Source organism: Salvelinus sp. IW2-2015, linkage group LG18, assembly GCF_002910315.2.
Source record: "Salvelinus sp. IW2-2015 linkage group LG18, ASM291031v2, whole genome shotgun sequence".
Taxonomy (NCBI): Eukaryota; Metazoa; Chordata; class Actinopteri; order Salmoniformes; family Salmonidae; genus Salvelinus; species Salvelinus sp. IW2-2015.
Window position 1 is genome coordinate 15,264,561 of NC_036858.1, and position 25,665 is coordinate 15,290,225.

At 40.5% G+C, this 25,665-nt stretch overlaps 2 protein-coding genes across 2 annotated transcripts; one reads left to right on the forward strand and one right to left on the reverse strand.

The window, feature by feature from the left end:
- Positions 1 to 2,255: 2,255 nt before the first annotated feature.
- On the forward strand, positions 2,256 to 5,073 carry fgf21 (fibroblast growth factor 21). Its single transcript, XM_024007180.2, has 4 exons — positions 2,256 to 2,394; positions 2,597 to 2,674; positions 4,404 to 4,507; positions 4,615 to 5,073. Exons 1-4 carry the CDS (start codon positions 2,256 to 2,258, stop codon positions 4,912 to 4,914), a joined length of 621 nt encoding a protein of 206 aa, XP_023862948.2. The 3' UTR covers positions 4,915 to 5,073.
- A 6,197-nt stretch (positions 5,074 to 11,270) lies between these two features.
- Positions 11,271 to 16,301, reverse strand: LOC111977653 (potassium voltage-gated channel subfamily A member 2). The gene is made up of 2 exons (XM_024007192.2): positions 15,531 to 16,301; positions 11,271 to 13,082 (listed from the first exon to the last, which is right to left on the reverse strand). The coding sequence occupies exons 1-2, from the start codon at positions 16,218 to 16,220 to the stop codon at positions 12,177 to 12,179; spliced, it is 1,596 nt and encodes a 531-aa protein (XP_023862960.1). The 5' UTR covers positions 16,221 to 16,301; the 3' UTR covers positions 11,271 to 12,176.
- Positions 16,302 to 25,665: the final 9,364 nt, after the last annotated feature.

Genomic DNA, 25,665 nt, shown 5'->3' on the forward strand with positions numbered 1-25,665 from the left:
ATGTATGTGTGTGTACAGTATGTATGTATTGAACGGTATTTTAATTTCATACTTAGTTAAGATTGACTGTAATTTCATTTTAGGTTGAAACGTAAATACGTTTCAAATTATGGACATTAAGATATACTACTTGTATGTGTACATTTTGAAATCAAATTGTGTTATGATTTAAACTAATATCAATAATGAAGAGTAGTGAGGATAATTAAATATAATATGATAACAATAATGATAATGATTGTAAAAGCTGTAATTAAAAAAGACCTGTAAAATGGATGGGAACTGAGTGTTTGTTTATTATGTTCAGCTTTATATTTTCTATTCCAAATAAGGTCACGGGAGGTCAACAGGAAATGACAGGTTACTTGATGATTTCCTGATTTTCATCATTCTTCCCTCTTATGGTTGTGTAGATGTTTACACTGTATTGTGATGATATTTACACGTTTTCTCCCAAGTCCTCAGTTTGACTCACATTTCTAACATTGACTTGCTTTCTCTCAATTAAAGGCGCTCTATGTAACAATTCCACCTGAAAATAGCCCTTCGTGTCAATGACATACAGTATCCGTTGTTTGAATCTATAGAGTAACTTGTTTACTGGCAGGTGGCCACGTTCATTGCATCAAAACAGCAGCTTCTTCCTGTTTCTGAGGTTGAAGACAATAACACTACTTCGTGTCCGTGTGTTACATGGGCTTTCTCTGGAAACTAGAGGCTGGGAAATTCCCACTTATTCCACCTCATGCTCTGTACATGCCGAACTGTGAGGAAAACAAAATGATCTGTAAATTGTTTCATAGAACACATTGAAATAAACATTTTATACAGCTTTTAACCAAATGTTTCATAGTTTAWCCAAGTGTTTTGGCAGAGAATCTAAACAAAACGGCCAGTTCTCTAACCCCAATAAACTTGTCGAGGCCATCGGTGTGGAAAACGTCCTTACATAGGTACACTTTCTCTGGGTGAATCTGCAGTGAATATAGGACTTTGTTGGTGGGGCTCCATCCTTCATTCGTCATCATGAAGACATGTTGACAGAGATTTCTTCACTGCGCGGCGTCAATTAGTCTAGCCTACAGTAATGTGTAATGCTTCTTCAATGAAGTAATGTCACTTTGAGCGAGTTCAGAACAGTGAAATRTGCCTGTATCGGAAGATATCAAAGGGCAAATTCACCCGTCATTCTACAATGACGTACATTCCATTACACTCGTATCGGAGAACATCAAATTCAAGTCAAGGTTCAAGCCTTGTTATTACGAGAATGGTGGAAGGTGTAATTCACGCTAACTGGATCCCGTCCAACAAGATGACTGCGTGTGCACGTTCATTCAGGAGAATACAGCGCAACGGTCTGTCTTACATTGTTCAGAAGTGTGCTAATGCATGTGTGACTGTTGCAGGCCGACTGTCCTGGATCTCGTTAAAGTGTCTTACTGCAGCTGGAGTTCAGTAAACACATACTCAACGACGGTTGTAAATCCCACGGCATACCCTTGTCTTATACACACTCAAAATAATACAAACATTGTCATCAGTACCTGTCATTTCCCCGCCTTCAACTAACACAGCCGTCATGACGTTGAGCAATCGGTATGGAAGACAAACAACAAAGATATGTTTATTTGATGACTCGTGAAAATTGTAAATGATTGAATCCAACCGAAACACTTTAAAAGAAGTGTTGAGCCGTTTCACAATTGAACACTTGTTTTTTAACACTTGAAAAGAGCATTAAACAGATAGGAAAGTTGGAAACCATAAGCTCTCATTTGGTACCAATTTTTGCTCTTTGACACTGCGCACACTTTTCTAGTAAATACCAAGTTGCTTACCATTAGCATAACATGCTGGAAAAAAATTGTCACTCTAGTAAAAATAAATACTATTCGTCTTAGAAGGGGCCGACAAGGAGGAAGCCCTTATATAGCCACTGTGCATTTCCTACCATGGGCTTTCACATTCTCCAGGTCCTTACAACTTTATGTTATTATAAACTCCTTCGAATCGACCTGACTCATCCTTATACCGTCAATCCCTGTGACCTCCCCCTGACGTTCTCCATTACCTCCTTTATAAGGATGCACACCGTGCTACATTTTAGAATTTTGGGTGAAGACAGCTTTCTAGTCGTTTCTCTATTTATTTGTTATTTATTTAATTTATTCTGTTGATATATCCAGAAACATTGCCGAACCAGATTATTTATTTTTTTGCAAGAGCGCTCTCTTGTCAATTTCATCTCGCAAATGTCCTTGTGTGCACACATCTCCCTGTTCTCCTGCTCTCTTCTGGTCCTCCTATCTCTCTCTATATCATCATATATTCCTGACTCCAACCCACTCCTGCTCTTCAATGATCAAGTCAGAGAAAGACATCTCTACACAGGTATTAAGCTTCTCTTCTGTCTTATGTTCATTCACTTTAAAAAAAAACTTATTTCAGGTGTGTACTTATCGATCATTTGGTTTATGCTCGCAGTGTGTAGGCCATCTTTTTTTCCTAGTAGTAATAGTTATTGCCTCTTAAATACTGTTTTTGTTGTTGTTGTTGTTGTCATGTTTACACGTAATGTCTCCCCCCCCCACAGATAATCAAAGAAAAGAACTGTTTCTGGAGATGACCCCTGATGGAAAAGTGACAGGGAGCCCTGCTCAGACCTCTCACAGTAAGTCAGTGGCGGTCGGTGCCGTTTAAGATTAGGAAGGACTTTTTTTTGTGAGCATGGACGTATTTCTATTACAAGGTAGGTGCAGAGGTCGAGAGAAAATGTGTATTAATCCAGTTAATAGACAATGACACATTCAATACCGCCTTGCCCACTCTTGCCTGCATCTAGCTAATCTAGGGTGTAATTATTACTCCAAACAGTTGCAAGCAAGAGTTTCTATTGGACAAATTCAGGTATGTTTATCCCTGTTTTGTTCCATTTGCTTCCATTTAAGAAACGGTGGAATTAATACACTACTGATAACACGCACACACAGTTCACTTTCATAGCAGCCACATACAAACAGCATGATCAATTTGCTCGTTGTATAATTATTTTTTGCATCTCTGCGCTGTCCTCCTTTCACCTTTTCCCTTCGCTTGTGGACTTCAGTGCACAACAGCTATCTGTGACCAGGCAGAAAAACCTTTCCAAGCCAAACCTTCATACCATAACCGCTAACCGTTACACACAGCCTACATCATTGTCACCATATTAGCTAACGTCATAGTCAAAATAGATACTACAACTAACGAGTTAGTAAACTACAATCATGCAGTACTGTGTACAGCAAGCAGTTTAATAGTTACACCGGCGGGCCCCAATGGCAATAAATAAATAAAACGAAAAGCTTACCTTGGCTTGGAAGAGTTCCAGTGTTGGATAGCCTAGCCAGCTAGCTAACACAGCATAGCTCTCTGTTTGAGCCAGGTGTTTGAGTAGGCTACATTAGATAGCTGCATTTGCTAGCTAAGTAAGTGAATGTGAAAAAATACTACGAAATATAGCTAGCTCTCTATCTTTCTCTCTCTTGCTTTTCCTTTATTTTTGAATAAATTAATTTGTTCAAAACTGTTCAACTATTGTCTTTCTCTCTCTTTGAGCCAACTGCTCATCCCATTTTATACATTGCAGTGCTATGTAGCTGTAGCTTATGCTTTCGGTACTAGATTCATTCTCTGATCCTTTGATTGGGTGGACAACATGTCAGTTCATGCTGCAAGAGCTCTGATAGGTTGGAGAACGTCCTCCGGAAGTCATCATATTTACTGTGTAAGTCTACGGAATGGGGTAAGAACAATGAGCCTTCTAGGTTTTGTATTGAAGGGGACGGAAACTAGCTGTGCTCCGGCTATACTATTTATTTTATATAACCCTTATTTAACTAGGCAAGTCAGTTAAGAACAAATTCTTATTTACAATGAGGGCCTACCTCGGCCAAACTCTAACCTGGATGACGATGGGCCAATTGTGCGCCGCCCTATGGGACTTCCAATCATGGCCGGTTGTGATACAGCCTGGAATTGAACCAGTGTCTGTAGTGACGCCTCTAGCACTGAGATGCAGTGCCTTAGACCGCTGCGTCACTCGGGTGCCCACTATGGTGCTACCCCAGAGAGTGCTGATGAGGCTACTGCAGACCTTCATTGCAAAACAGTGTGTTTTAATTAATTATTCATTGACAATATATTCAGTATAGTTTAATCTAAAAGGGATCACTTCTTTATGTTTCACTATTTATTTTTCTGAAATTCACTGAGGAGCCTCCACTCTGCAGTGAGTGTTTGACAGACAGATAGACCTTACAGAATTTAGTATTATGAAGTTTATACTTTTATAAGTCATCTCCCAAACACCTGAATAATAGATGACACTTGTATTGAATGTGTTTACTGTGTGTTCTCAGGTGTGTTGGAGATGAGGTCAGTTCGACAAGGTGAGACAGTTATCAAGGGTGTGTCCTCATTCCTTTTCCTCTGTGTGGACAGCATTGGCCAGTTGAGGGGACAGGTGAGCAGTGGACAAATATAATCTACTATAGCTTGAAATATGGCACCGCTAAAGGCCTTGCTTCACTGCGTCTAACACATTTCTTTCGATGTTATCCATTTCCTCAGAGCCACTACACAGAGGCCGACTGCTCCTTCAGAGAGCTGCTGCTAGCTGACGGATACTCTCGTTTCTTCTCTTCACATCACAAACTGTATGTGTCCCTCGCCTCAAAAGGCTCCACACCGCAACATGGGCTCCCGTTCTCGCGGTTCCTACCCCTGAGGAACATTTTGGTGTCTAGAAGTATGACGAATACAGCTGAAAATCGACAACAGAATCAGCAACAGCTTGACCTGGACTCGGATAACCCTTTCGGCAGGGGTCTCACTGGTGTTGTCAGTCCACAGTTCTCCAGGGATAAGTGAAGTTAAAAATTGAGTTTGTTGATGGAAGTATACAATGAACCAAGTATATTTATTTCAAGGTTTACTGGATTGTATAACCATGTTAATTCCTAAAGTGATTTATTTTCACTTGTGGTAGAAACACTGTTACTTTTATTGCCCCGTGGCAAATGTTTTGGTTCGAAGAGTTCGGTAAGTAGATGGTGAACTTTAGTTCCATAACTCTATGATGGGACTGACTGCTGTGTATATTGTCTCACTTTGAATGTCATGTTGAATATGTTATATGCAGTATATTTCACTCTTGTGTCATGAATTCAAGTTTGAATCATTGTACTCTAGCTATAATTTATTGTGTTATTTATATTTTTAAACCTTTTGAAGCCTAAATGCAACCTAGTCTCAGATCATTTCGTATTATTCTGTATGTAAATCCGAGASTCACTTTTTATTATGATATGTTACATTTCATATGAATGTAGTACTTTGTGGAGGTCCAGCATCCATTTCGTATTATATGTTACAAATTACAATTTGTATGATATGATACTAATTTGCAAACGTACAATATGTAACGCTTTTGCAAAAATGTATGATATGTTATCAATTCCAATTTTTTGGTTGCCAACGTTAGCTAGGTGGCTAAGTGGCTAACGCTAACATTAGCTAGCTGGCTAATGTTAGCTAGGCTAGGGATTAGGGTTAAGGATAGGGGTAAGGTTAGGAGTTAGGTTAATGGTTTAAGGTTAGGGGAAGGGTTAGCTAACATGCTTAGTAGTTGCAAAGCAGCTAAAAAAGTAGTAAGTAGCTGAAAAGTTGCTAATTAGCTAAAATTATAAAGTTGTCCGTTATGAAATTTGAACATGCAACCTATGGGTTGCTAGACATTCGCGTTATATGTCAACCCATCCACCCTCCCTTCTTACATGATTGCTTTAAGTAACCTTCTGTCTTATGTAACCATAGCAAATGTAACATATCATACTAATTTGAGTGTCCCGGATTTACTTTTACTATGTTACGTCTAGTCTATGAGACCAGGTTGCTAAATTATGTATGAACAATAGTTCTATCTGGCTTTTGACACCATGTCTAGGAGCTTATTGATATTATAGTCCAAGAGAGTATTGCTACATAAATAAACAAATAAATAAAGGGTAATTTCGTAACACAGCTTTATATATGCTCATGTTTTCTAGTGAAGTATGACTAGGCTGTCTGCGGATATCCAGTGAAAATACCAGCTAGATCATGTTATTAATTCAATTCTAAAACACTGAATAACAATACAATGAAAATAACAAAAGCAGCAAGGATGCTCTAGTAGAGATACTAAAATGGAGGAATAGGCAAGACAAACCCGGGCAGTTCTTCTGGAGAAATGCTTAAACACATCACACCATAAATAGCTAATAAGTGCTGAGTGTTTGGAAGGTTGTAGCCAACATAATGAACCCTTTGATTTATTAGGATACCCATTAGCCCGACGCCAATGGCGACAGCTAGTCTTACTGGGGTCCGACATATAACGAAAAATACATTACAAAAGACTTTACAATCTACATACATTTAAAAACATAAACATGTAGTGTGAGTGTGTGCATCTATCAGTTACACATGGAGTACTAGGGGGTAACTAGCCCCCCCTAAGAACAATGTGTAATTGTTGACACAAAAAAGCAACATTTGAAAAATAAAATGGTATGTGAATGAAGATCATGCTTAGGTAAATAAACTATTAAGGTACCCAGGTACCAGCACATTCATTTTCTTTGTTCTTTCTTTATTGCTCCTGTTCCATACAATCCATTATGTACAATTGCACTAAATATCATTTGAATAATGCCCAGTAGACCCAGTAGTCTTTAAAATGACATTCAGGAGCAAAAGGTATTCAATCGTTTTTAATTCATTAAAAGAAATATTCATTGGAATGGAATGTATGTCAGAAGGTGTAGCTGGTGCATGAAGTCAGGCACAGGAGAGCAGAATGAGTGAGCAACGTACTTTACTCAAAATAAAGGCACAAGGTAACATTACACTTGACCAACAATAAACGGTAATCAATTACGCACGGGTGAAAACAGAACCCCGTCGAAATACCAGCCATAACGTACCGAATGAACATAGAAACAATCACGCACAAAAACATGGGGGAAACAGAGGGTTAAACACATGAACATGTAATTGTCGAATGAAACCAGGTGTGTAGAAAACAAAGACAAAACAAATGGAAAATGAAAGGTGGATCGGCGATGGCTATAAGACCGGTGACGTCGACCGCCGAACGACGCCCAAACAAGGAGAGGGACCGACTTCGGGGGTGTCGTGACAATATAACTAATAACAGTAAATAACATTGGAATATAACATTTAGTAATAATAACTAAACCTATTAACTCAGTGTAACATTGATGTGCTACTCTCATGCTCTGCTATTGCATGATTATAATTTGTACATACAGTTGAAGTCTGAAGTTTACATACACCTTAGCCAAATACATTTAAACTCAGTTTTTCACATTTCCTGACATTTAATCCTAGTAAAAATKACCTGTTTTAGGTCAGTTAGGATCACCACTTTATTTTAAGAATGTGAAATGTGTCACGCCCTGACCTTAGAGATCCTTTTTATTCTCTATGTTTGGTTGGGTCAGGGTGTGACTCGGGTGGGAAAATCTATGTTTTCGATTTCTTTGTTGTTTTGCCGAGTGTGGTTCCCAATCAGAGGCAGCTGTCTATTGTTGTCTCTGATTGGGGATCATATATACGTTGTGATTTTCCGTTTGGGTTTTCTGGGGTGTTATTTTCTGTATAGTGTCTGTGCCTGGCGGAACTGTTCGCTTTAGTTTTTTGGATTTCTTATTTTTGTTTGAGTGTTTCTTGTAATAAATATCATGAACACTTTCCACGCTGCGCTTTGGTCCACTCTTCCTTCCACCGACGACGAGCGTTACAAAATGTCAGAATAGTAATCGAGAGAATGATATATTTCAGCTTTTATTTCTTTCATCACATTCCCAGTGGGTCAGAAGTTTACATACACTCAATTAGTATTTGGTAGCATTGCTTTTAAATTGTTTAACTTAAGTCAAACATTTAGGGTGGCCTTCCACAAGCTTCCCACAATGAGTTGGGTGAATTTTGGCCCATTCCTCCTGACAGAGCTGGTGTAACTGAGTCAGGTTTGTAGGTCTCCTTGCTCGCACACGCTTTTTCAGTTCCGGCCACATATTTTCTATGGGTTTGAGGTCAGGGCTTTGTGATGGCCACTCCAATACCTTGACTTCGTAGTACTTAAGCCATTTTGCCACAACTTTGGAAGTATGCTTGGGGTCATTGTCCACTTGGAAGACCCATTTGCGACCAAGCTTTAACTTCCTGACTGATGTCTTGAGATGTTGCTTCAATATATCCACATMATTTTCCTACCTCATGATGCCATCTATTTTGTGATGTGCACCAGTCCCTCCTGCAGAAAAGCACCCCCACAACATGATGCTGCCACCCCCGTGCTTCACGGTTGGGATGGTGTTCTTTGGCTTGCAAGCCTCACCCTTTTTCCTCCAAACATAACAATGGTCATTATGGCTAAAGTTGTTTTTTTGTTTCATCAGACCAGAGGACATTTCTCCAAAAATCTACGTCCACAAAAGTATGATTTTTGTCCCCATGTGCAGTTGCAAACCGTAGTCTGGCTTTTTTATGGCGGTTTTGGAGCAGTGACTTCTTCCTTGCTGAGTGGCCTTTCAGGTTATGTCGATATAGGACTCCTTTTACTGTGGATATACATACTTTTGTACCTGTTTCCTCCAGCATCTTCACAAGGTCCTTTGCTGTTGTTCTGAGATTGATTTGCACTTTTCACACCAAAGTACGTTCATCTCTAGGAGACAGAATGCGTCTCCTTCCTGAGAGGTATGACGGCTGCGTGGTCCCATGGTGTTTATACTTGTGTACTATTGTTTGTACAGATGAACGTGGTACCTTCAGGCGTTTAGAAATTGCTCCCAAGGATGAACCAGACTTGTGGAGGTCTAAAAAAAATGTCAAGCAAAGAGGCACTGAGTTTGAAGGTAGGCCATGAAATACATCCACAGGTACACCTCCAATTGACTAAAATTATGTCAATTAGCCTATCAGAAGCTTCTAAAGCCATGACATAATTTTGGGGAATTTTCCAAGTAGTTTAAAGGCACAGTCAACTTAGCGTATGTAAACTTCTGACCCACTGGAATTGTGATACAGTGAATTCTAAGTGAAATAATCTGTCTGTAAACAATTGTTGAAGAAATTACTTRTGTCATGCACAAAGTAGATGTCCTAACCGACTTGCCAAAACTGTAGTTTGTTAACAAGACATTTGTGGGGTGGTTGAAAAACGAATTTTAATGACTTCAACCTAAGTGTACGTAAACTTCCGACTTCATATGTAGGTCACAAATAAAGCTGTCCCCAGTAAAGTTGGAGCACAACTCATGAGCCCACCTCCTGCACTGCTCACACTAATGGAAACATTTACAACTGCAATTAAGCTACGTTATCTTTTTAATATATTTTACCTCGATCTGGWAGTAAGTTTGCAAACTAGGACTCCTAGCAGCTTATGCTAACTAGCTAGCTGGCTAGCATTTACTGCTAGTGAAGTTGCCAGCTAGCAAGTTAGCATCGTTGTCTAAATGACCGGTAGAAACACATTCATAACCATAAAGGGGTCAGCCAATATATTACAATATAAACACGCTCAGCCAATATATTACTACTACTCCATACTACTACATATTACTACTAAAATGATTCTACATTTTTCTCTCTAAACAAGTCAATTATTTATCTTAAGGCTTTCCTACTTGTATATTTAAAGAACAATTACAGATCTAACTTCATTGGAATATATATATATATATATATAAAAAAGTTATATATATATTATATATATAACTTTTATAACATTTCCAGAAAATTGATACATTTACTACAAAATGGTTTTGTTGAAATATGTCCAAAAGTTGTGATGACACAAGAATGTTTTGTTGTTGAGCAAGAGCAGTGGCAGCCAGGGAAAGTTTTGGGGAAATCATTTGGTGACATCTTGTGGTCTCAATGTGATACAACATGTAGGTCACATGGAGAGGCGTTGTGCCATGGTGTTGCTTTGTTTGTTTTTTTAAAACCAGGTTTGCTGTTCACTTGCGCTATATAAGATGGAAGGGAGTTCCATGCACTCATGCCTCTGCATAAGACTGTAGTTTCCTTGAATTTGTTCTGGACCTGGGAWCTGTGAAAAKAATGGTTGGGTAAGTGTGTGTGTCAGTGCTGTGTGTCAGTTGACTATGCAAGCAGTTTGTAATTTCCAACACATTAATGTTTCTTATAAAAACAAGAAGTGGCACAGTCAATCTTTCCACAACCAACTCTGAGCCAAGAGAGACACATTCATAGTATTAATATCAGCCCTCTGATTACAATGAAGAGCAAGACGTGCCACTCTGTTCTGGGCCAGCTGCAGCTTAACTAGGTCTATCTTCGCAGCACTTAAGCATATGACAGGGCAATAATCAAGATATGATAAAACTAGACCCTGCATTCCTTGCTTTGTGGAGTGTGGTGTCAAAAAAACCAGAGCATTTCTTTGTTACAGACTTTAGAGCACCCCCTCATGGTGGATGTATGATTGATGTTGGTTTGGACTGCCCTCTAGTGGACATAAGAGCACATCATTCACCAAGACAGTATGTTGCTTCTAGAAAAGGCCCTGGGATTTTTATTTTTAATTTAACCTTGATTTAACTAGGCAAGTCAGTTAAGAACAAATTCTTATTTACAATGACGGCCTACCCCGGCCAAACCCGGACGACGCTGGGCCAATTGTGGCCGCCCTGTGGGACTCCCAATCACGGCCAGATGTGATACAGCCTGGATTTGATCCTGAGATCCGGTGCCTTAGACCGCTGTGCCACTCGGATGCTCAGAGAGAGATGCTGTACAGCACTTCAGCTCGACTCCGAGGGTAGATTTTGGGGGCTCATCCTGGATCTGAGTTTTTACAGAAATGTCTCAGAAATCAAAAATGGAAACACATAACTATATATAAAAAAAAAAAAAAAAAAAATGCATGTGTAATTGTCCTCTACCATCTGTTCAACAGTCTCTTTTCCCAAAGCTTCAACCGAAGGGCAGTCCACAGAATAAAATGAAAATAAACATTTCATTAATGTCTCTAGCTCTAGCTAGAGTTTCACCTGTTCTCTGAAGAAGGGAACGTGGCGAGAATTCCATTAAATGTATGTAGCATTTCTGATTATCAACAGCAATGGACGGCACACGGCATCTTAAGAAAATGTACAAAATCGAATCTTTATTAAAAACAACACATACACAAATATAGGCCTTTCACACCAAGTCACCCTGAGATAAACGACCTCCACGCTCCTTCCCTATAAATTGGTAACAATACGTTCGGTGATCTGATCAGAGATCAGTAATAGGAACCAGAATGTTGCTACATTTATGTAGCTCCAGCCATCAGGAAATATTGGCTCTGAAGTATAAACTTGAGAAGTCACACATCATCATAAGCATGCTGTAGCTGTAGTCCGATTGAGAATGTTAAAGTGGCATGTAAAACCTGTTATCTATTAGCATTAGCACATGCGTCATTGGACGGCGAAGCTGTGACTGAGTAACATTGTGCTCTATATCTATCTCATAGTTGCTCCTTGTCTGTGTCGACCAACATTTGCTTATTCAGCCTGAAAGGCGCTCTTTCATAGTACATCTGAATAAATTAAAACAAAATACATTTTACAAACTGTATCATCTAGATTAAATTAAAGATGTGAAGACACCATGGTTTTATATTGACAGCACTAAAATGACAAGGAAGATTCAACTCTTTAAAAGRACACACAAGCTAATATTACAATGAATAATTTACAACTCATAGCTTAAATAAKAAATAGCATGACCATGGAAAGCGATAAGCATGTCACTCATTCTCCTTTATTTTTCTGGCAAGCAACTTACGGTAGTGTAGTTGTATGTTCCTACACCAGTCAATCGTTTAATGCCTCCCCTGGTGAATGTAGTGTTAAACAGGCATGTATGTTTTTCTGCTACACATATTGCTGCTTTCACGCTATAGCCCAGTGACAGTTTGCCATTCAGTTGTCTTAAACATTTGTAATCCCACTTTTTCAATAGCAATTTTTTCACTCTTTTGTTTCTCTCTCTTTTTGTGACAGGATCACAACTGAGGGTCATCCTGTTATCACATCCTGTTGTCACACCTGAGTTACCAGGGGTTCACTGAGGTACATCTTTGCCCCACTTGACTCCCTGCTCTGCCCAGCGCACAGCCCCCCCAACAGAGTCCTATTCAGAGGGTTGCAGATGCCCTCTATGGCATTGTAATCTCCTTCTCCGTCCCCTTCTTCCTCCCCTTCCTCCCCCTCCTCGTGCTCCTCGTCCTCCCACAGCGAGGTCTTGACGTGTGTGTACTGGGTTTGGTCCCCGCACTCCGTCTCGCGGTGGTAGAAGTAGCTGAAGTTGGACACGATGACGGGCACGGGCAGCGAGATGGTAAGCACGCCGGCGATGGCGCACATAGAGCCAACCAGCTTGCCCCACACCGTCTCTGGGTACATGTCACCGTAGCCCACGGTGGTCATGGTAACCACGGCCCACCAGAAGGCGCCAGGGATGCTGACGAACGCTGTGTCCTTGTGGTCGGCCTCGGCGAAGAAGATGGCGCTGGCGAAGATGATGACGCCGATGAAGAGGAAAAAKATGAGTAGGCCTAGCTCACGCATGCTGGCCCTCAGCGTCTGGCCCAGGATCTGCAGGCCCTTGGAGTGGCGGGACAGCTTGAAGATCCTGAACACTCTGACTAACCGGATTACACGGATGATGGCCAGTGACATTCCCGGTGCGTTCTCCGTGTCCTTGGACAGCTCAGTGATCAGTGTCACGAAGAAGGGCAGGATGGCTGTGAAGTCGATGATGTTCATCACGTCCTTGAAAAAGTGCATCTTGCTGGGCGAGCAGATGAACCGCATGAACAGCTCAAAAGAGAACCAACAGATACATATAGTCTCCACCAGGAAGAAGGGATCCTGGAAGACACTGGCGGGGGGAAGCATGTGCACGGAGATGTTCTTGTCGTGGGCGTGGTACTTGTAGAAGTACTCCTGGACAAGGGAGAGGAGAAGACAGGGAGGCAGGGAGGAAGAGGGGAAAATGAGAAAGAAAAAATACAAATTGAACTTCTAGTCTGTCAGAGGATAGAAATGAGACGTTGTAGGCCTACTGTGATTTGTAGAGCATTTTTCTGTGTTATGTTATGTATTGATACATTTTCAGTATGTTTGGGTTTGGTATCTTGGAGCAAAAACTGAGCAGATAATGGGACTTGAAATAAACTTTCATTTCAATTTACAGATTTCACTTCCTAAAATCAGAATTATACTTCCCCATCTGCTTATTATTGGTTTATGCCTTACTAATCATCTAGTACTTATTGACAACAGAAAATACTGTTGTGTTGGTCCAGCCTGATCACACAATGTTCTTGTCAGTTAGTTATAAACAATTTATATTTTTATGATGATGAAGTAACAACATGTACTACAAGCAAATACATATCGTGGGAGTTCATTTGTTCCCTTACGAAAAAAGCACGTCAAATTTGCAGTTGCACATTTTCACACGTGAAATAGCTGTTTTCACACTTTGACCTTAAATTATTTCTGGCTTTGAGTTTCAATCTGTTCGGTGACAGTCTATCAGCCTGTCCACCTGTCTGTCTATTTTCCCCTGTCAGAGTGCCAGACTGTACACCAATTATTTCTTGTATATTTAATGTCTAGTGATCAAAACGTCTCGAGGGGGAAAAAGTCATCACAACAACCAGGAGTGTAATGTGTGAAATATTACCGTGTGTCTGGAGATACAATACAAGTCAAACGTATAATCTAGGAGGACCTATTCATGATTTCTCTCTGGTAGSAGGTCGCAGTCGTCGTGTTTATTAATAAAGGCAGATATCTACGTGTTGATGTACTCTTAGGAGTGTCCTGGCACTATATATAGCCCCCTGAGATCGCCAAGGAGAAACATGAAACATCAACATGTTCACACTACTCCCCATCCATCTCCACTGTCGCTATCCCGTCTTCCTCCCAGCATAGCCAGCACTCTTCAGTCAGCCAGCCGCTCCTCACTGGGGTTACTGCGTTTCTTGGCTGTCGGCCCTCGTGCAAAAAGGCAGCCGCCATTGGCCTAGCACAGCTCTCCTGAAGGAATGTGTTAACACGACACAACGTGTGTCGCTTTATCTCCCAAGGTCTTCCCATCTCATCTTCGTGACTGAAGTATATTGTAGAGGTCTTTGGCCATCTCTGACCTCTAGGCTCTCGGTGTCAGCGAAATCACGTGACTGATGAGAATTTACTCGGAGTCTGCTCTCACTTTCTCTCCTTTTATTTGTATTTTAGTCCCCTCCCCCTCTTCGCTTCCTGTACCCTTTTGCGCTCCCCCCAATCCAAGTGTATCCAGTTTAACAGCTGACTAAAATAATCACACGTCAGCCTTACTCTATCTCTCCTTGATTTGTCTCCCTGTCAATATTTCTCKACATAATTCACTGTAGTCAGCTATGCACACCGGTAGTGTGTTTACCTAAACACCTGCTGGTTAGTGGTATCGGGTTGCCGTTTGACACATGTAACTACACACATCCCATTCAAGACACACAGACCATTCGAGGTAGGCTTTGCTTGATGAGTTGACTGTACGACACAAAACACGTGTCACCATACTCATTCAATCAACATCTGAAATAAATATCCAATATCCGATTTGAACCGTTTCAATTATTATTATGATTTAAAAATGACACACGGCTCTCATTTATCTTTCCCTCCATCCATCTTGTTCTCGTGACGCGTTTCAAAATTCTATTAAATATTCAAAAGCAGATAAGTGGGTGCTAGACCAAAATGTAGTATTTCATTTGATTGTTTCAATGACATCACTGCTTTAATGACGTCATTGTTTTATTGACATCGTTGCCTCGCTTCTTATATGCTTGTTATGCATCTTTCACAAAATATAATATTGACACTCTCCCTTTCCAATACATGTCCAGTATGTCACAATGTTCTGTAACACTTTCCTTCTACTGAATATTCACTCCAAAAGCTTTTCCCCACTCAATCTCCTTCTATGTCATCAGTGCTTGACTTGGGCAGGAGCTCACCAGGGCTGAGTACCGGCACCTCGCATGTTCCTCTTATAGAATATTAGCTCAAGCGTATTGTGGAGCTCCTGCACCTAACTATAAACAATACCGGCACCCAAAATGAGTACTAGCACTTATTTCAGTCCAAGTCGAACACTGAATTTGAAGAATAAAACAAGAATAAGTAAGTCCTCCAGTTGGCCACTAACATATTCTATCTGACTTCCAGTTATACARAGCTGTCAGATTAGTGCCGGTGAAGACGAGGAAACAAGTGGAGGATGCCAGTTTGGACTATTGAGAAACACTCCCACACACACAAAACACCAACTTGTTCCATTGTCCTTGTCTCCTATTTATCCCACCTCACTCCTCCCTTGCCCTCTTGCTGCCTTACCTCACGAAGCTCCTTCTCGCTCCTGAAGTCAGGCAGCGTCTCTAGGCAAAAGATGAGGATGGACACCACGATCACCATGACGCTGACGATGGCGATGATGCGCGCACCCGATGACGACTCCGGATGCTCGAAAAGCATCCACAGACTCCGCTGGACCTCGTTGACGGGCAGCGATGGGGCTTCCTCCTTGAGGAAACCCTCATCCTCCTTGAAGCGTGCCATGATCTCCTCGCCCAGCTCATAGAAACACAGCTCGTCAATGAAAATGTCCAGGGGCACGTTGGCGGGCCGCCGGAGCCGCCCGCCCGACTGGTAGAAGTAGAGGATGGCGTCAAAACAGGCCCGGTTGCGGTCCAAGAAGAGCTCATTGCGCAATGGGTCGAAGTAGCGAAGCCGCCGTCTTGGGTCGCCCAGCATGGAGTCTGGGAACTGGGCCAAGGTGCGGAGCTGGGTCTCATAGCGCATCCCTGAGACGTTGATAGCAAGACGTTCGCTCGGCGCCCAGCCGCTCCTCCACAGTGATCCAGACCGCCGGCTCACCCGCTTCCTCTCCTTCTCACCGCCCACCTGGTTCTCTTTCTCGCCCTTCTCCTCGCCGTTGAGTTGGTTCTTCAGCTGTTTGTCTTTCTCTCCTTCTTCAATGTCTCTCCTTCGTCCTTCTCCACCTCCTTCTGGGTCGTTGTTTTCCATCCCTGCCTTTATTGGCCTAGTCCACAATCCAGGCCCTTTCTCCTTTGTGTGTAGTAAGAACAGTTTGGACTTAAAGAGGATGTGGGTCTGAAACCAGAGTGGGAATTGAATCAGTGTGGGAATAGAGGCATTATCACTACACATATGATATAGTCATTATTAGTTGCAGGATGTAAGCTGTAAATATGCAAGAGGAAGCAGTCATGTCGAACGTCTTTGTTACTGTTGAGTTCTCTGTCAGACATGTAAATGTACAAAGGCCTGTACTGTACGAAATCATCTTCAAACTATGTGTAATTATGTCTAGGGTACACTATGTCCAAATAATCCAAATATGTTTGTATGGTATACTCTTCATTTATTTCACACATTTCATTGGTAAGGGTTATGCAACACCTTTCATCCATAAAATAATTGTTTGAGACAGAACAGTAACGACAATGCACTATAAACGTGAGGTATAATGACTAACGAGCAATTGATAGCACACAGTTAGCCAGATGTAGAGAGTCACTCACTGAGTGAATAGCAGCCGCTAACGAAGACTAATTGCGGGATGGAAAGTCACATTGTTTTTCTCCCATGAATCTTTCGGTCTGTCACCATGTCCGTCTGTCCCGTCCAACACGTGGTCTTCTACGGTTGTACCCAACCCCGAGACACTCCTTGATGGACACTCCTCCAGTACTTGTCCACTCTTGTCTCTCACCTCCCTGACCTGTTCACGAATTACGTTTCTACCTGTTTGCTGTTCAATACTCACAATTCTGTCCTTCCCTCTTCTCTCTCTTATGTTGTCTGTCTTACATTTTTTTGGGGAATGCTGTCCTGTTGAAATTCAATCTGCGCCTGGCCCCTCCCGTCCTTTCGCTCCCTTTTGCTCCAGGGCCGGGAACAACCTTCACCCTCCCTCTCAAATGTCACCGCCTCTGCACTGGTACTTGGTGTGTTACAGTACGCTCCCTAACTGAAATGGGGCCCGCTCCATGAGACGGACAACTGAGATGGCTGACTGTCATTTGTTGGATCGAATGACCTTTGAATGCCATGATTGACTTCAGTGATGGACTGTATAATGTTCTAATGTATAATGATAAACATCATGTCAGCCCACAAATCTAAATGATCAGTGATGTGCGGTTCTCAACTTATGATGATCTGAATATTCCAAATCTAGCAGGTTAGAAAATGTATTGAGAATGAAATACAGAAATATCTTATTTACATAAGTATTCACACCCCTGAGTCAATACTTTCTAGAAGAACCTTTGGCAGCGATTACATCTGTGAGTCTTTCTGGGTAAGTCTCTAAGAGATTTCCACACCTGGATTGTGCAACATTCGCCCATTATTCTTTTCAAAATTCTTCAAGTTATGTCAAATTGGTGGTTGACCATTGCTAAACAACCATTTTCAGGTCTTGCCGTAGACTTTCAAGTAGATTTAAGTCAAAACCTTAACCCGGCCTCTCAGGAACATTCACTGTCTTCTCGGTAAGAAACTACAGTGTAGATTTGGCCTTGTGTTTTAGGTTCTTGTTCTGCTGAAAGGAGAATTCATCTCCCAGTGTCTGGAGGAAAGCAGACTGAATTTGTGATTTCCAACTTGTTGTGTAATGTTTATGTCCAATGGCCGATGAGCACCGATACGTTTTATCTTTGATTTCTTTTCATTATTTMTTTTCATATGACAAGGATTAAAAAGGATTTGCCAGTAGATTGTCGACTTGATTCATGATATTGACTGCTAGCTAAGATTTTGAAAGTATGATGTTGACATGATCAGTCCAATAAAAGCTACTGTAGATATAACGTGATTTGACGTCATTTTATCTGTGACCAATAACCTTGAGACTTCTTGGATGGGCACTTCTAATGTAACTTTATGGCAGCACCCAAGGGGCTTGAATTTTCGAGCTCTCCCCTTAGATTTGGCGGTGACGTAGTGTCCTCACGAGTGACAGAACACTGAGCCAATCACAGCACAACTAGAGAACATTACCAACCCCTACGCTCTGTATTTTCCACTGGCTGCCCCACCACCACAGAAAGCACTGAGCTAGGCTGAAACACCTGCATTTTGGAGCTGCCTTACTCAAGAATGCAAAATGTTTGTATGGGGCTTTATGAGCTCAATTATATATATTTTTTTACATGGTTTGCAAACTGATATGTGACACGTATTAATGCCAAAATAACATGCAAAACAGGCAACCCCCCCACAAAAAAATATATTTAACACCAATACAACACAAGTTTTATTTTTATTTTTTGTGGCTCGAAATGTTGCCACTGGATGCAGCCACCACWATGTTTGAAATTGTGAAGCRTGGTACTCAGTAATGTGTGGTATTGGATTTGCCCCAAACATAACACTTTGTATTCAGGACAAAATGTGAATTACTGTCAGCGATTACAGCTGTGAGTCTTTCTGGGTAAGTCTCTTAGAGCTTTGCACACCTGGATTGTACAATACTTGACCATTATTCTTTTAAAAATTCTTCCAGCACTGTCAAGTTGGTTGTTTTTAGACAGTCGTTTCAAGTCTTGCCATAGATTTTGAAGCTGATTTAAGTCATAACTGTAACTAGACCACTCAGGAACATTCAATGTCATCTTGGTAAGCAATTCCATTGTATATTAGGCATTCTTTGAAGAAGGCACAGTGATGCCGAAACATGATTTACCCAATAAATGACTGGGAGTTTATACATAGAGTGTGCGATTCTCTTTATTATTTTAAATAAATTCAATTGATTGAACATGATTTGGAAAGGCACACACCTGTCTATATAAGGTCCCACAGTTGACAGCGCTCAGGACCTTAGACTGGGCCGAAGGTTCACCTTCCAACAGGACAAGAACCGTAAGCACACAGCCAAGACAACGCAGAGCTCGGACTTGAATCTGATCGGACTTGAATCTGATCGAACATCTCTGGATTTGACCTGAAAATAGCTGTGCAGCGATGCTCCCCATYCAGTCTGACAAAGCTTGAGAGGAAGTGTGCCAAGCTTATAGTGTCATACCCAAGAAGACTCGCGGCTGTAATCGCTGCCAAAGGTGCTCAAACAAAGTACTGAGTAAAGGTCTGAATACTTATGTAAATGTAATACTTCCGTTTTTTATTTTGAAATAAAATTGCAAAAATTGCTGAAAACCTGTTTTTGCTTTGTCATGATGGGGTATTGTGTGTAGATTGATGAGGGGAAAAAATATTTGAATCCATTTTAGAATAAGGCTGTAACGTAAATTATTTGGGGGAAAAGTGAAGGGTTCCGAATACTTCTCAAATGCACTGTAATAGTAAAACTCAAACATTGCCCCAACTGAACTGGAAACCCAACGGATAAAAGCGGAACTACATGTGGTCATCGTGTTTTGAGAGAAAGGTTGTGAGGAAATTCCCAGGGAGGGGTGTCCCAGGCGTGTGCCAGGGGTGTGTCCTGAAGGTCAACTGGTGTCACGATGAAGGGGTTTCATTTCTTGTAGTGCTTTGGTACTGTACTAAATGTTTTCCATCTCAATTACTAGTCGGACTTCACGGCCAAGACTAAATCTCACCACCTGAGGGGGGTGGTGTATTGGCACATTGCAGTAAAAGCTAAAAAAGGCCCCTGCTGACATTTGCTCAGGCGGCCTGCACACACAAACACACACACCGACTGCTTTTTTGTCCGTAACGTTATCTAGTAATAATTGAACAAGCACTCAATTCATCCCACTTAATGTGTGTGATTTATTGTAGTGGCACACTAAAAGGATGAATCATGAGAGCCATCGAGAGCATCCTGACCGGTTGCATCACCACCTGGTATGGCAACTGCTCGGCATCTGACCGTAAGGGTAGTGCGAACGGCCCAGTACATCACTGGGGCCAAGCTTCCTCCCATCCAGGATCTATATAATAGGTGGTGTCAGAGGAAAGCCCATAAAATTGTCAGAGACTCCAGTCACCCAAGTTATAGACTGTTTTCTCTGCTACCGCACGGCAAGCGGTACCGGAGGGCCAAGTCTAGGACCAAAAGGCTCCTCAACAGCTTCTACCCCCAAGCATTAGACTGCTGAATAATTCATACAAATCGGCACCAGACAATTACATTGATCCTCCTCTTGTACACTGCTGCTACTCGCTGTTTGTTTATTATCTATGCACAGTCACTTCGCCCCCCCACCTACATGTACAGATTACCTCAACTAGCCTGTACCCCCGCACACTGACTCGGTACCGGTGCCCCCTGTATATAGCCTCGTTATTCTTATTGTGTTATTTTTTATTATTACTTTTTATTTTAGCCTACTTGGAAAATATGTTCTTCTTCTTGAACTGCACTGTTGGTTAAGGGCTTGTAAGTAACCATTTCACGGTACAGTCTACACTTCTACAGTCTACACGTTTGATTTGATTTGATGATTCAAATCCATGGAATGGACATCCTATTTGTTGTTTTTGTCCTTGATTGGTCATTCATCTTTCTGTGGATTGTCAATTGCGGTAACACACATGGGCATAATGTTACAAAACCATATTATATGGCTTCAGTGTACTATATGTCTATTTGCAATGACACAGTAGTCCATGTGATGTCAGCTGCAGCCATTTGATAGTGAGTATTCTGCCACACCAGAGTTATATATATATATATATATACATACATGGCTCTGAGCCACACTATGCTGAAATGTCATGTGACATTACACAGTAAACACTGGTGTATAGATTTTGGATTGTGATTTTAGAACGTGTCAATGTTATGTTATTTGGCAAAGACCTACCTACACATTCACTTGACACAATGTCACAAAAAAACATTTATCTGGTGTATGAAGAATATAATGGCCTGAAATATCTACTTTAAGCACCTTCTCTTATATCTTATGAGTGCCAAACATTTCTATTGATATTACAGATTTTGTGTATTATCATGAATAGAGTTAAAGTCATGCTATTTTTTGGCAAACTAAATTGTGCATCATCAAATATCTTCAGCCCCATGTCTGCAACATTTAAAACGAAGTCGACATGAAACTCATTTCTGTTTTTAAATGTTTCTGTTTTTCATGGAATGGGCAACACACACGTTTAAATGAAACAGACACTGATCATACAGTGCCATCAGAAAGTATTCATACCCCTCAACGTATTCCACATTTTGGATGTCTTACAGCCTGAATTCAAAATGGGTTGAATTAAAAGAAAATCTCACCCAATACCCCATGATGACGAAGTGGAAACATGTTTTTAGAAGTCTTTGCAAATGTATTGAAAATGAAACACTGAAACATGTCATTCGGAAAGTATTCAGACCCCTTGACTTTTTCCACATTTTGTGGACCTTTTGCTATGGGACTCGAAATTTAGTTCAGGTGCATCCTGTTTCTATGGATCATCCTTGAAATGTTTCTACAACTTGATTGGAGTCCATCTGTGGTAAATTCAATTGAATGGACATGATTTGGAAAGACACACACATCTATTTAAGGTCCCACAGGTGAAAGTGCATGTCAGAGCATAAACCAAGCCATGCGGTCAAAGGAATTGAATTGTCCGTAGAGCTCCGAGACAGGATTGTGTCAAGGCACAGATATGGGGAAGGGTACCAAACATTTCTGCAGCATTGAAGGTCCCCAAGAACACAGTGGCCTCCATCATTCTTAAATGGAAGAAATTTGTAACCACCTAGACTCTTCCTAGAGCTGGCCKCCYRGCCAAACTGAGCAATCTGGGGAGAAGAGCTTTGGTCAGGGAGGTGACCAAGAACCCGATGGCCACTCTGACAGAGCACCAGAGTTCCTCTGTGGAGATGGGAGAACTTTCCAGAAGGACAACCATGTCTGCAGCACTACACCAATCAGGCCTTTTTGGCAGAGTGGCCAGACGGAAGCCGGAATAACGGAAGCCGGAATAACGGAGCAAAGAACAGAGAGATCCTTGATAAAAAACCTGCCCCAGAGCACTCAGGACCTCAGACTGGGGTGAAGGTTCACTTTCCAATAAGACAACGCAGGAGTGACTTCGGGACAAGTCTCTGAATGTCCTTGAGTGGCCCAGCCAGAGGCTGGACTTGAACCCGATGGAACATCTCTTGAGAGACCTGAAAATAGCCATGCAGCGACACTGCCCATCCAACCTGACAGAGCTTGAGAGGATTTGTAGAGAAGAATGGGAGAAACTCCTCAAATATTGGTGTGCCAAGCTTGTAGTGTCATACCGAAGAAGACTCGAGGCTGTAATCACTGCCAAAGGTGCTTCAACAAAGTACTGAGTAAAGGATCTGAATACTTATGGAAATGTAATATTTCAGTTTTTAAAATTTTGAATACACTTGCAAAAATGTCTAAAACATGTTTTTTTAGATTTTTTTTTTATTTTGAATACATTTGCAAACATTTCTAAAAAACCTGTTTTTTCTTTGTCATTGTGGGGTATTGTGCAGATTGATGAGAGGGGAAAAAACATGTGATCCATTTTAGAATAAGGCTGTAACATAACAAAATGTGTAAAAGCCAAGGGGTCTGAATACTTTCCGAATCCACTGTAAGCATTCACACCCCTGAGTCAATACTTCGCAGAAGCACCTTTGGCAGCGACTACAGCTGTGAGTCTTTCTGGGTAAGTCTCTTAGAACTTTCTACACCTGGAGTGTGCAACATTTGTCCATTATGCTTTTCAAAATTCTTCAAGCTCTGTCAAATTGGTTGTTGGTCATTGCTAAACAATCATTTTCAGGTCTTGTCATAGATTTTCAAGTACAATAGATTTAAGTCAAAACTATACCTCAGCCATTCAGGGACATTCAGTGTATTTTTGGTAAGCGACTCTGGTGTAGAAGGTGAATTAATCTCCCAGTGTCTGGTAAAAAGGATCCAGGATTTTTCCTGTGCTTAGCTTCATTCCAGTTATTTTTTTGTCCTGAAAAACTCCCCAGTCCTTAATGATTACAAGCATACCCATAACATGATGCAGCCACCACTATGCTTGAAAATATGGAAAGTGGCACTCAGTAATGTGTTGTATTGGATTTGCCCCAAACATAACACTTTGTATTCAGGACAAAAAGTGAATTGCTTTGCCACATTTTTTKCAGTATTACTTTAGTGCCTTGTTTCAAACAGGATACATGTTTTGTAATATCTGTATTCTGTACAGGCTTCCTTCTTTTCACTCTGTCAWTTAGGTTAGTATTGTGGAGTAACTAAAATGTTGTTGCTCCATCCTCAGTTTTCTCCTATCACACCCATTAAACTCTGTAACTGATTTAAAGTCACCATTGGCCTCATGATGAAATCCCTGAGCAGTTTCCTTTCTCTTCAGCAACTGAGTTAGGAAGGACGCCTGTGTCTTTGTTGTGACTGGGTGTATTGATACATCATCCAAAGTTTAATTAACAACTTCACCAGTCTCAAAGGGATATTCAATGTCTGCTTTTTTTTTACCTATATACCAATAGCTGCCCTTTGCAAAGCATTGGAAAACCTTACTGGTCTTTGTGGTTGAAAAAATCCTATTAAACACTATTATTGGTCACAGAGTGAGTCCATGCAACTTATTATGTGTTAAGCACATTTTATTTAGACTTGCCATAACAAAGGGGTTGAATACTTATTGACTCAAGACATTTCAGATTTTCATTTTTAATTAATTTGTAAACATTTTGAGAAGCAATTCCACTTTGACATTATGGGTATTGTGTTTAGGCCCGTGACAAACAAATCTCAATTTAATTCATTTTAAATTCAGGCTGTAAAACAACAAAATGTGGAAAAGTCAAGGGGTGTGAATACTTTCTGAAGTGTTGTAGTTATGATGATCGATACAATATTAAAGTGTTGACGCAGACATAATGCAAATAACACTATTGATTTGAAATATTTTTCATTTATTTGAAGTTTTCATTTCAATGATTTGAAGCAATTGAATGTCTTTGAAAAAGCAGTTAATGACTTTAATCATTTATTCGTTCAAGCTGCTAATTTCTGTTCACATTAGATCGCATTGACATTCATACATTTTAAGTCTCAATAGTCGAAATGATGTTCAATTATGATACTTTATTGATATGTTTCTATTTTTTTCTTCAAAATATAAAAAGATAGATCATGAACATTCCATCGAAATAAATATACTTTATACAGTTTCTTGATGAATAATACTTTTGTGTTTCCAACATTTCAAAAATAAAATACAGCATTAGTCTCAACCATGTATTCCAGTGACCACTTCGTTTCTCCTATTCATTCTCCTACCATGGCAGCAAACAATAATACCTAAGTCTGTTTTACAAAGTGTTGTGAAAAATGAGACATATTTTGTCTTTGGAATGCTGATGACTAGGTTTACATATGTCTGTCTATGTTTAAACTCAAGGCCATGCGTGAACTGAGGGTCCACAGGTAATAATATGTCTTTAATGACTTTGTGGTAACCCTTTATAATAACTTTCAAGTATAAGCATTCAACTATGTAAATAGTATACATACTATTAATAAACTCGTTTTTATTTATTTTTTAATTTACAAGCATTTCAGTAACATGTACATATAATCATTTCTAATGGCTTGTTATTATAAAGTGTTACCGTATTTGTCTTTAAGTTGTGTCTGTATATATCCATATATGTATGATATATTAGGTTCAATAGGTATATTTATGTTTCTCTGTCTGTCATTATACTACGTGTTGAGGTAATACAAGTACTTTAGGGTAAGGGTTAGTTGTTTGTTTTCTTAGGGACAACTTACAGCTCTAAACTAGCTTGGCAATGTCCTTATCCATACCCATAGTATACCATACAAGTAGTTAAACCGCATAGTTGTCTCTGGTTTCTATCATAAAAAGTGTTGATAGTACATGAAATATATGAATAGTACCAGTGGAATTTACGGTGAACCTTCAATTCAAAATGAGCACAGACTGAAATCAGAGAATGCATTGACTATAGATAGATCATCAAGCATACAAAAGGGGTACTCACTGTCGGCGAGGGTAAATAAGGACTTCATAATACCATGAGTGGATATGTTAAAGTCTCTTAACTCGTTGCAGGTGTGGGTGAATCTCACATGATGTGTCATCTACAGTAGCTGTTGTTGAGCATTGGTTAAGAAAGTGTTATAAAGTCCATATCTACAGTGGGGAGAACAAGTATTTGAAACACTGACGATTTTGTAGGTTTTCCTACTTACAAAGCATGTAGAGGTCTGTCATTTTTATCATAGGTACACTTCAACTGTGAGAGACGGGATCTAAAACAAAAATCCAGAAAATCACATTGTCTATGTTGAATTTTTAAGTAATTCATTTGACATTTTATTGCATAACATAAGTATTTTGATCACCTACCAACCAGTAAGAATTCTGGCTCTCACAACCTGTTAGTTTTTCTTAAGAAAGCCCTCCTCTTCTCCACTCATTACCTGTATTAACTGCACCTGTTTGAACTCGT